The sequence below is a fragment of the Prosopis cineraria genome, unplaced genomic scaffold, assembly GCF_029017545.1.
Source record: "Prosopis cineraria cultivar Desert tree isolate PC_DT_omini unplaced genomic scaffold, ASM2901754v1 PC4, whole genome shotgun sequence".
Taxonomy (NCBI): domain Eukaryota; kingdom Viridiplantae; phylum Streptophyta; class Magnoliopsida; order Fabales; family Fabaceae; genus Prosopis; species Prosopis cineraria.
The window spans coordinates 9,219,173-9,229,804 of NW_026555335.1; the positions used below are offsets into that span (position 1 = coordinate 9,219,173).

Consider the following 10,632-nt stretch of genomic DNA (forward strand, 5'->3'; position numbering starts at 1 on the left):
TAATTATATAAAAAATTATGTATTAAATATATTTTTAAATTTTGGCAAAATTTTCAATATCAATTTATTTATGATAAAAAAATTAGAAAGATACAAATCTCAAAAAGTTGGTGGAAAGCGGGAGAGTAATCTCCCTAGAAAGACTTTGTTCAAAAGGGGGAAAAAAAATCTCCCCAGAAAGACATCTGCAAAATGTACTTACTTGACATACTCTTTATAAAGACTTCACAGAGCTTCTTCTTCTTCAGCCCATACTCATACCTACGTTGCTCCTTGCTTCTGCAATCCTGTTCTCTTGCAGATTTCAACACTCTTTTGACTTACCCTTTCATTATCTAACCTATATTACCTGTTTCTCAGCCATTTTGCAGCCATGCCCAGCTCTAGAGCCTCGGAAAACAAAATCCAGATGGGTTCGTCTCTTCTTCAAAGCAACCCATCTTCTTTGGGTGAGAGAAGAGGAAGAAGAAAGCAAGGAGAAGCAGGAAGGTTTCTGGGGGTGAGAAGAAGACCATGGGGAAGATATGCTGCAGAAATTAGGGACCCCACAACTAAAGAAAGACACTGGCTTGGCACTTTTGATACTGCCCAAGAAGCTGCTTTGGCTTATGACAGAGCTGCTTTGTCCATGAAAGGAAGCCAAGCAAGAACCAACTTCGTATACACTGACAATACAACCTTTGACACGACTCTTCTTTGTCCCTTTGATGTTCAGCTTCAGTCACTCTTTAACACTACCCAGATGAAACCCTCAACCAATCAGAACAGTCCACCTCAGCTTTCTGAAACTTATTCCCAGGCTGGGACTAATGCTGCAAGTGATTCTTCTTCAGCTCAGGTGGGTGATAACTTATTCTTCTTCTCCAATGGTGATTCTAAATCAGGTTACCTGGAATGCATAGTTCCTGATGTCTGTTTCAGACCTTCATCTTCTTTTTCCAATGAAAGCAGCAGCCTGAACTCCATAGAAAGCAATAGTGCCTTAATTCCACTTGCTGACACAAATGCCAAAAAGATATCTCAAGAATCTGTGACAAACATGGCCTCAAGCTTTGGAGATTTCTCTTATCCAAATGAATTTGATCAAGAAACAATCTGGGATTGGAGCTGCAGTGAACTTGCTGCTATATTTAACAGTCCATTAAAGGTTGAAGATACAGACAGTTCAAGCCGTGGGATAATTTCCCAGGCTGCGACTACTTCATCAACCACCTATGCCCCATCACTTCCTTCGTTTGATGTTGATTTGGCTTACACACTCTTCTGAACAGCTCTGGTTGATCATCTTAATGTTGGAATAAACCCTTGTTTTGGCCAATATGATCTAATTGTCGGTTGTATCAGTTTAATTACTACTTGAAAGTGAGATATATACTACCTCTTGTCATGATCGTATAGTATCAAATGGAAGTTGGAATTATAAGATCAAACTTTCAAGTGGTACAAAAATAGATCCTTGAAAGAATCAAGGAATATATATTGGAACCATGAAAATGGGAGTATTTTTAACTGTCATATTTTATCTAGTAAAGCCATTGGCTATTAGCTTTGCCCGTATGTGTACTTGCATGCACTTGAACCTTTTTGGTTGTAACAGGGAGAGTCTAATTCTAGCGTGCCTTTTTGATTCATCTAGTGTCATTAGTAAACTTGAAATCTAGAAAACTTTGAGAAAGAAAAGGCTAGCATAGTAGCTGCAGTTTGATCTCTCAATTCAAAGTCATTACTCATTTGTCTGAGTCATACCCTGTGTTTGATTACATGCAAATTAATTAAATATTTTAAGAATTATTGAGTGATAGCATGATAGAAAGATAATAGATCCTTCTTTTCGGCTGCTTGCCTTCACTTTTGGACACAATAAAGGCACCGCATGTATTGGCTCACACCAATATTTCTGTCTGCAATAAACAAATTAGCCATTAGTTTCATTTTTTTTAAGTATTAGTCATCAAATAACTTCTGTAAAAGAAAAAAAAATGCAGATATGCAAGAGAATAAGAGATGCCTCTAAATAGTTGTATTTAAGTAATGAACGGAATAAGATGATGATTATGATTTTTTACTTATATGCAACTTTTGAACAAATGTTAGGTAATGTCAGTGTAAGCATGAAAAAGGAAAATTATAAGACTTCTTCATAACTTATTTAAATAGATTTCTTGATTTAATTAATATTCACAAAAATCTTGACAAACCAACAACATCCATACAATGAGGATCAATAAATATATAACATAAAATTCATAGTAAATCATACTATTTAAAAATTATAAATAATATGATTTAATTCAAATCATATGCACTATACAATGAAGAAAGTTTGCGTGCTTGATTTCTTGGTTTGGAATGATTTTGATAGTTTTCAACGAGAAACCAAACCCTTTTGATTCGTGTAATTATCACTAGTTGTTTTTGTCTTGTTACCAATATCAGTGAAAGAACAACGAATAAGGAGATAGTATTCCCTGCACTTCCTTTTTTTTTTCACTCTTGATCTCAACTGCTTGATTAAATTTGAACAGACTTAATATTTTATAAAGTTAATATTAAAATAATAAAAAATGAAAAATTAAATTATTAAGACTTGATCTAAACATTTCAAAACTATAGTGAATAGGTTGTTATTACAATATTTTGTTTTTATTTTTTTCTAGTTATAAATTGCTTAGATTCAAAATAGCTGCACAATAATTATTATAAAATATCATATTATTCATAACTCATAAAATAAACATCCTCCTCATAATTCATGTGTGTGTGTGTGTACATAATAGGTGCATGTGTGTGGATGAAGATATATAAACGGTTAAAATGAAAAAATTGAATAGGAAGGGGAATGGGAAGGTAAGATTGATGTCCAGTCCATACCTAGTATGGAAGCAAACAGGATGTGTGAGGGCCCACCTGTCATCCGTACAATCGAGAAGATGAAAACGAGGAAAACCGTAAGGGTATGTAGAGAGCAAGTAGAGCAAAGAAAGGCCACGATTTTTCTTTCCTTTTATCAACAGTGAAATCGAATCTGCAGAATGCAGGTCTGCAGATCTCTACAACACTATAACATCGTAGCAGTTGGAACCAGAAACAACATATCACATCCAAAAGATTCACACTACAAATATCCCGTGACTTCTCAAACATTTCAATTTTAATGCAAAATCTAAGTTGGCCTAAGGACAGTGAACATATAGAACATATATATTTTTTAAAATCCATGCATTAAGATTGTAACCGTGATTTAATTTGAAAAATAAAACATATTTTAGCCTCAGATTTATGGATGACATTACCGTGAAAACCTGGCTAAATACTTCGCAGGGAACACTCCAAGAACAATTCAACTTACAAAATGAAATCCCCATACTCAGAACCCCTAGAAAGCACTCATAGTAAAACATCAGGGCAATGAAACATCACAAGAAAACAAAACAGCTATGAGAATACTATTAAGATATATAGCAATTTAATAAATAATGATTGGCTCATGCAGAAATGATTCAATTTACATTAAGCAAAGTCAAGAGCTGGGAATTTATGGATGAAAAGAATCACATTTAGAAAGCTATTCTCAATTGGACTCTACAATGCTTAAATGAATAAAACAACATACTCCCTTCGATTCAATTTACAAAATACATTTTAAAAAGTTCATTTAGTTTCATTTTATAAATCATGGTGTGACTTTTTAAATAATATATGAAAACTATTTTTAAAATTATCCTTCATGAGAGAGAAAAGATAACATAAGATCACTTTTTAAATTCATTATATAAAAATATATTTAAAATTTTACACATTTTTATTCTTTATACTTGTTGCGATCCACTTTATTAGTTACCTTCTAGAAAGATGAAATGATTCACTTTATAAATCATTAAATTGACAGTGACGGTTTATTTCAAGTGAAATGTCTAAACTACTTTTAAAAAGAAAGAGAAAAACAAAAAAATAATATTATATAATTTATTTACTTTTTAATAATTATATTTATAATTTTACTAAATTTTATTTTTTATATTTTTGTTATATTGATATTGATGAAATTAATAAAAATAATTATAAATAGGATTAAAAAAATATTTTTTTATATTAATATTAATAAAATTAATAAAAATAATTTATAAAGAAGATTAGAAGAGTACGTGCTAATGCTCCATCTCAATCCTGTCTTGTCACTGTTATGATGACTTCTTGGGAAACTTCATATTTAAGGTTCACCCTAGTTTCACCAAATCATTTGCTCCAGCTGTCAGGAAATGAATGAGTGATAGTAATTTATTTCAGTGTATGTCAGACTTTGACACACTATCTAGTCAAAAAATTAAATCATCAATTACAACCAATTTAATCCAAAATACAATAGTATCTCATCTACCTCACTAGTGAGCTGTTGAGAAAGAAGTCAGCTTCCTTTTAAACAATAAATCATTTGGAGTGGTGATTGAACCAAGCGTCAAGCTGGGTCAAAGGGACAAACAGCCCATCAAGCTCTGCTTCATAAGTCAGATATCTCCCATGATCTCATTATCTTCCATAGCTTCTAGGCCTCTCCGCACAAACTGCGGATCACAAGCAATTAACATGCCGCAATGATACCTGCTCCATCGGCAATCTAAATATTCCATAAAGACCTAAATTAGCAGAACCTACCAACTAGAAACATTATCTGGCTTTATCACCTGAGAAAAAGGGACCAAACTGAGGTAAAATTTCTGAAGTGTTTGCCATTAGATTCTCTATAAACACATGACACGTGGAGAAACATTTTTAGACTACCCCATCACGTATCAAGCTATGAAAAACATAAAACTACCATGTTTTTACTGAACCTTACACCTTACACCTAAATCCAGTACTTGAGTTTTGAGTTAAAAAAAGGGGGCATTGATGAGATGCCAAGTTAAATTAATACGGGACACAGAAGCAAGGAAAAGGCTGCCACCCGTCCATTTGCCTTTTACTGCGTCAATCTATATCTATACAATTATATATTATAAATTGTGTAAGAAGACAATGCGATCTATTTGACTTGTAAATATTTTATTTGTATTAGGCCACAAGATTTGCAGCATAACATTTTTTTTTTTTAAATTAGTGGGTCCAACTAAATAATGTTGTTACAAACACATCTTTTCATGCAAGACATGGGTGGATTTTTGGTTATGTACAAATGTAGCAGAAAAGATATTATCCCCTCAATAACAAGAGGAACCAGGGTAACTAGAATGCTAAATTACAGTATAACCAAGTTGCATGATGATATACAAGAACGATGATGAGATAATGGTTATCCATACCTGCTATAAAGTTGCAGTACACTTGTTCAAGCAGCATCAAATAGAGCAGAACTACTTCCATTCGGCCCATTTAGCTGAGTCTGTGGGTCTTCTCTTCATTCTTGATATGCTAGACTTGCCATCAGAATCATGCCAAACCATCTCAATCTGACAAATAGCATAAAGAATCACATGGTCATTGGTATCCAGTATGCAAAATATTTTCCAAGAGCTACAAAAAATTTAAACTACAATTTTTTTTGTTTTTTGGGAAAACAAAACTGCAACATTTTATTGCCTTGAACAAATTGCTTCCAAGTTAGTTGTGGGAACATAAAATGATGGGCGCTGAAACTGTTCTTCCGTCCAAGAAATCATTGTGAATAAAAAAGCAACCCATGATGACTAAATTTCAGTTAGTACAAAAACAATATGTTGATGCATTTGATGGTTGTGCTAGTAAGAATTACAATACAAAAAAGAGGATGAGAAACAAAGGACACACCTCCCCAATAATCACTGTGTCCCCTTCCCTTACACCATGTTTCATGAGAGATTTGTACACACCACAAGCCTCAAGGACATGTTGAAATCTTCTCTCTGAGTCAATATACCTGTCAAACATGCATTTGGCGGTTATCATGAGGTTAGCCGTTAGCCCTGGACAGGAACTAGAATTTCAGGAACATTACATTTTGTAATAAATGTTTGTCTATGCACAACTCACAATATCAACTATGAGAGAGTTGGTGGAGTTTCCTTTCTTCATATTGTCACAACTCACGATATTAAGCACATATGCAAACATTCAACCGATGTTTAATATGTAGAACAAAAACATTTAGGCAATTTTATGTATCATTTCAACTTAAATGCACTCTTTGTAATGGCAACTATAACTTGTTAATATTTTTCTTATTTATTTTCAAACATAGTGTCAGACATTTTCTATTTGCTCTCTGCAAAATGGAGTTTCTCAGTGGAGAAAAGATATTTCTGGCAAAATAGCAACAGCAATAACAACAATAACCATCATCATTTAAAAAAAAAAGTCATTTTTAAGGAAAAAGAAAACAGGGGACGCATCCAAAGCACATATAAGTAAGGTTCAATTCACATTGAAAAATAACATTACCTCCACTTTGGGGATTAAATTGCCATACAGAGAATACAAGTGCAGGGAATGATAATACTCTATCAAAAATGCTAGCTCATCCTCACATTTTCATAACACAGATCCTATGATCCTGAATCTTATTGTTTACGACATATTAATTGAAGACTTTGAAAATCCATGCAAGAAGCTCCAGGGAAGGGTGGGGTAATAATGTTTCAGCTTAATCACATGTCATACAGTTTTGAGAACACATATATAATAAATTTAGACATATTTTTCTACACTTCATTAATGAGATTAGAAGTTACACCTTAACAATTATATTATGTTTAAGAAGTATAAGACATTGGAGAATGAAGGCTAGTCACAATAGCCAATTGCACTGCTGTTCACATAGAATACTCTTTAACCTACCGCCAATTTGTCATCTGCGAAAAACGTTGCAATCCAGATCCAACCACATGCCAAATATTTGTACTGCTGTCATGAAAAACCTCAAAATCACCAATGGGTGCCCTTCGCCGTTTTTCTACTTCTTGGGCTACGTGGTTTAAGTTAACTATATCTCTTCCATCTGAAACAGATAGAAATTATTCACATGCATGAATATGTGTGGCGAGTTAAGTAACTGGTATTAACTGAAGATAGGAAAAGAATCTTTAGAATAAAAGTGAATAAAATTCAAACCTTGGTATTCCTCCTTGGCCTCTTTACTTCTGCTTAAAAGCTCATAAGCAGCACAGATAACTTCATGAGTACCTTCCCTTTTCACAGAACTCATGGCAAAAGGTATGATACCACGAGATTGTAGTTTTTCCCTAAAGGACGGCCACTTCTCACATGCTTCTGGAATATCCATTTTGTTATAGGCAACTACATAAGGTTTCTCAGCAAGTTCCGGACTGAATAGTTCTAGTTCTAGACGAACTGCATCAAACTCTAGATCAGGCTGAAGTGATGAGCCGTCAACAACATGCACCTAGAATACAATAGAGGCTTATTGGTAAGCAATGAAAATAGAATGGAAGAAAGAAGGGCAAATGTGAAAAAGAAGCCGAAATATACCAAATATGTCAGAATTTGAAAGACAAAAGTACGGAAGAAAAAAATTCATTTCAACATTTACCATTTTGATTTTTAAGTTTGGAAACAAATCAATATAACAACTTAAAGTCTCATTTTGGAAGGGTAAGTGAGTGTCATCGGGAATACAAGGTTTAAATTACCTATTATCACTAACTTGGTTTATGCGTTTTGGACCATGTGGCTGGATTCATTCAAGCTGGCTAATGGTTACTTGGAAATATATATCCAACATATGATCTAATCTTAAAAGTGATCAGGTATTGGTATGTGTTTCCAAAAGGAAAACTTCATACCATGTCCATGCCTAAAGGACACCTTAGATTTCTTTAAGTGGGATCCTTTTAGAAATGCTTAATAGTCTACATAGGCTTATCAAGCACCAATGACGAAAGTTCATATAGGAAAAACCATCATAAATAATACTCTACATAGCTTGTCATGGTTTCATAATAGTTAACCTATTGATCAACCGAACCTTGGAAGAACCGCAAATATGCAATTTATTGTAGCTCATTGATAAAATCCTTGGAAGTGCCCCAGTCTTAGCAATTAAGTATCATTAAGAAAAGAAAATTCTGCAGAGACCAATCTCACAAGTGTCATAAAGAAAAAACAGAAAATTTTTACAATTCATCAGTTTCAAGGGAGAAAGGATGCAGGTTGTCTATTGGTGGACATAGTTCCACCCAAATATGCATACTTTAAGACTGGTATGTCAGTTGAACCACAAGAAGCAGAAGAAACACGCATGTAATCATGACCACACGTGCTTACCAGAGCAGAACACCTTTCAGTGTGTCTTAGAAACTCATGACCTAATCCAAAACCTCGGTGTGCTCCTTCAAGTAGACCGGGAAGGTCTGCCACAACCATTGTTGAATCATAGTCAAAGGAAACAACGCCCAGATTAGGAAGCAGTGTTGTAAAGGGGTAATTTGCCACAGTTGGCTTTGCAGCACTGATCACACTCAAAAGTGTACTTTTCCCTGCATTTGGAACACCAACTATACCAACATCTGCAACCAGCTTCAGCTCTAATTCAAACCATCTGACCCAAAATAAAATAAAAAACCATTATTCTTAACGAATCTAGGCATGGGTTGAGATGCAGGAAAAAAAAGAAATACATGTTATCATTACAACAAGCACCGACAACTATACACATTTTTTTGTAGCATAAATATACACATTTTCATTTCAGACGCAAACAACAATACTTTTGAATGAAGTCAAGCCTCCTTTCCATATACAAAGATTTGTGAAAAGAACCAGGAAGATAGTAGCCAGTCTCCATAGCCATAAGAGAACCGTTAACGTGAATCTAGCCAACTCACCCACACCACATATAAGTCTCTCACTCCATCCAAATAAATGACAACACTCTCTTTTGCAGCAATTTTAGATATAACCTTAAGTATATATGTTCACAAATCATATTGCATATTTCCCAATTGAAGGACTTCTAATTTTGCCTGCAATTGATGGACTAACATTTGCTTGATCCAAACAGTCACACTAACAGAATTAACAGAAGCAGAATGCAGACAACGACTATCAGATAAGACACAGTTTAATGAGAGCCAAAACAGCAGAGGGCAAGAAAACACAATGTAGGCTGGAGGAGAACTCACTTCTCTGGACCTTCCTCGCCATTCTCAGCAATCCTGGGTACCTTATTTGTCCCGGACTTAAACGACGCATTTCCTCTCCCACCTCTGCCACCTGGCAATAATAATGCTCTCTGCCCTGGATATAGCACCTCCAACACCACTTCATCTTTTCCTGCTTCTCTAATCACTGTTCCCGGAGCAACCTTCACTACCACATCTTCTCCTTTAGCCCCATTTTGCATCCTTCCCTGTCCATGACCTCCCCTCCCCGCCCGAAAATGCACGCTATTCCGAAACGGCAAAAGTGAATTCATAGACCCATCAACTTCAATATAGACATTTCCTCCTCTCCCTCCATCGCCACCCGAAGGGCCACCCAGCGGCACGTACTTCTCGCGACGGAAGGCTACCACTCCATTTCCGCCATCCCCTCCCTTCACATATATTTTGGCTCGGTCGAAACATCGCATGACAGCCGGCACGCCCTTCTCCTTTATAACTCCCCCCTCAAAAATGTCCTTGCCATCGTCGGATAAAGCGAAGTAGTCACCATTTTGAAACTCCGAGAAATCAGCCCCATGGTCATCGCTAGAAATGCCCGCTGTTGTGCTATCCATAACGCCCAACTTTTCATCACCAGCATCATGTAGTTCCTCTTCATCAACATATTCGTGCTCAGAATCATTATTGACTTCAAAAATTTCGAATTTTTGATAGCTTCCTCCCAAATTACCACGAATAACTTCTTCATCAATGAGTTCATCTCCTTCCTCTTCGTCCAGCAGCTCATCAGCTTCTTCCTCAAATGTTGCAGGGCTTGACTCAGAAAGCTTAACTTCCAATGAAGGAGCGGAGAATTCGTAGTCATCCTTAGGAGGCAGACGAGTATAGGTGGTGGCTTCGCCGCCAGACAGCACCACCGGCTCAGGCGGCGGTCTGTATCTGCCGATATGCTTTTTAAATTTAGGGTTAAGGTTAGGGTTTCGGAAATGTTTTTTGTTAGTGCTTCTGCGAGCATTCTGAGCATTAGGTCGAGCCAGTGCTTTGGAGGAGAACCACACGGACGTCGAAGAAGCCATTTCTCTGCCACAGTGGACAAGCACTACAACGCCGCTCGCGAAGAAAACACTCAACGGAAAACACACGAAGCAGGTAAAATAGCGGCAAAAGTTCAACTGGATAAGGCGCCACGTGTCATGTCGTTAACCCAAGTGGCTTTTGCGGTGGGGCCAACTGAAACTAGATGTGTCGTCTGCTTATTTAGCATCTACCGTTTGTGATGATGGGATGGATAGTAAATAGAGAAAATGACATTTAAGGCTGCCTGGAAGAAATTTATCATAATAATGACTAATCAGTTATGCATTGATTATTATCTCATGAAATATATATATATATATATATTATATTAAAAGTTGAATCTTAACTTATATAATTTTTATTAAAATTTAAGATTTAGGGTTTAACTTTTAACAATATATAAGTGTTTTTATAAGATAATATTCGATACAAAACTTATGGGTCTTTATTAAGATAAATT

General features: G+C 35.6%; 2 protein-coding genes across 5 annotated transcripts; one reads left to right on the top strand and one right to left on the bottom strand.

Moving 5' to 3' along the window:
• Positions 1 to 382: 382 nt before the first annotated feature.
• On the top strand, positions 383 to 1,634 carry LOC129309284 (ethylene-responsive transcription factor ERF086-like). The gene has a single exon (XM_054950794.1). The coding sequence runs from the start codon at positions 410 to 412 to the stop codon at positions 1,265 to 1,267; it is 858 nt and encodes a 285-aa protein (XP_054806769.1). The 5' UTR covers positions 383 to 409; the 3' UTR covers positions 1,268 to 1,634.
• A 99-nt stretch (positions 1,635 to 1,733) lies between these two features.
• Positions 1,734 to 10,205, bottom strand: LOC129309283 (GTP-binding protein OBGC, chloroplastic-like). 4 transcript variants are annotated; one of them, XM_054950790.1, is made up of 10 exons: positions 9,114 to 10,205; positions 8,257 to 8,530; positions 7,084 to 7,375; positions 6,811 to 6,970; positions 5,785 to 5,893; positions 5,301 to 5,447; positions 4,379 to 4,615; positions 4,146 to 4,249; positions 2,872 to 2,907; positions 1,734 to 1,901 (listed from the first exon to the last, which is right to left on the bottom strand). In XM_054950790.1, the coding sequence occupies exons 1-6, from the start codon at positions 10,169 to 10,171 to the stop codon at positions 5,352 to 5,354; spliced, it is 1,989 nt and encodes a 662-aa protein (XP_054806765.1). In that variant the 5' UTR covers positions 10,172 to 10,205; the 3' UTR covers positions 1,734 to 1,901; positions 2,872 to 2,907; positions 4,146 to 4,249; positions 4,379 to 4,615; positions 5,301 to 5,351. The 4 variants fall into 4 exon arrangements, with proteins under 4 accessions (XP_054806765.1, XP_054806767.1, XP_054806766.1 ...); XM_054950792.1 differs by lacking the exons at positions 1,734 to 1,901; positions 2,872 to 2,907 and adding an exon at positions 4,654 to 4,682 and having other exon boundaries at positions 4,379 to 4,562; XM_054950791.1 differs by lacking the exons at positions 1,734 to 1,901; positions 2,872 to 2,907 and having other exon boundaries at positions 4,379 to 4,562.
• Positions 10,206 to 10,632: the final 427 nt, after the last annotated feature.

Excerpts from the sequence above, each read along its gene's own strand:
- LOC129309284 (XM_054950794.1), top strand. The coding sequence starts at position 410 with ATGGGTTCGTCTCTTCTTCAAAGCAACCCATCTTCTTTGGGTGAGAGA.
- LOC129309283 (XM_054950790.1), bottom strand. The coding sequence starts at position 10,171 with ATGGCTTCTTCGACGTCCGTGTGGTTCTCCTCCAAAGCACTGGCTCGA. Across the intron at positions 8,531-9,113 it reads GGCGAGGAAGGTCCAGAGAA|ATGGTTTGAATTAGAGCTGA; the intron begins GTGAGTTCTCCT and ends ATTTTGGGTCAG. Across the intron at positions 5,448-5,784 it reads ACACAGTGATTATTGGGGAG|ATTGAGATGGTTTGGCATGA; the intron begins GTGTGTCCTTTG and ends GCTATTTGTCAG.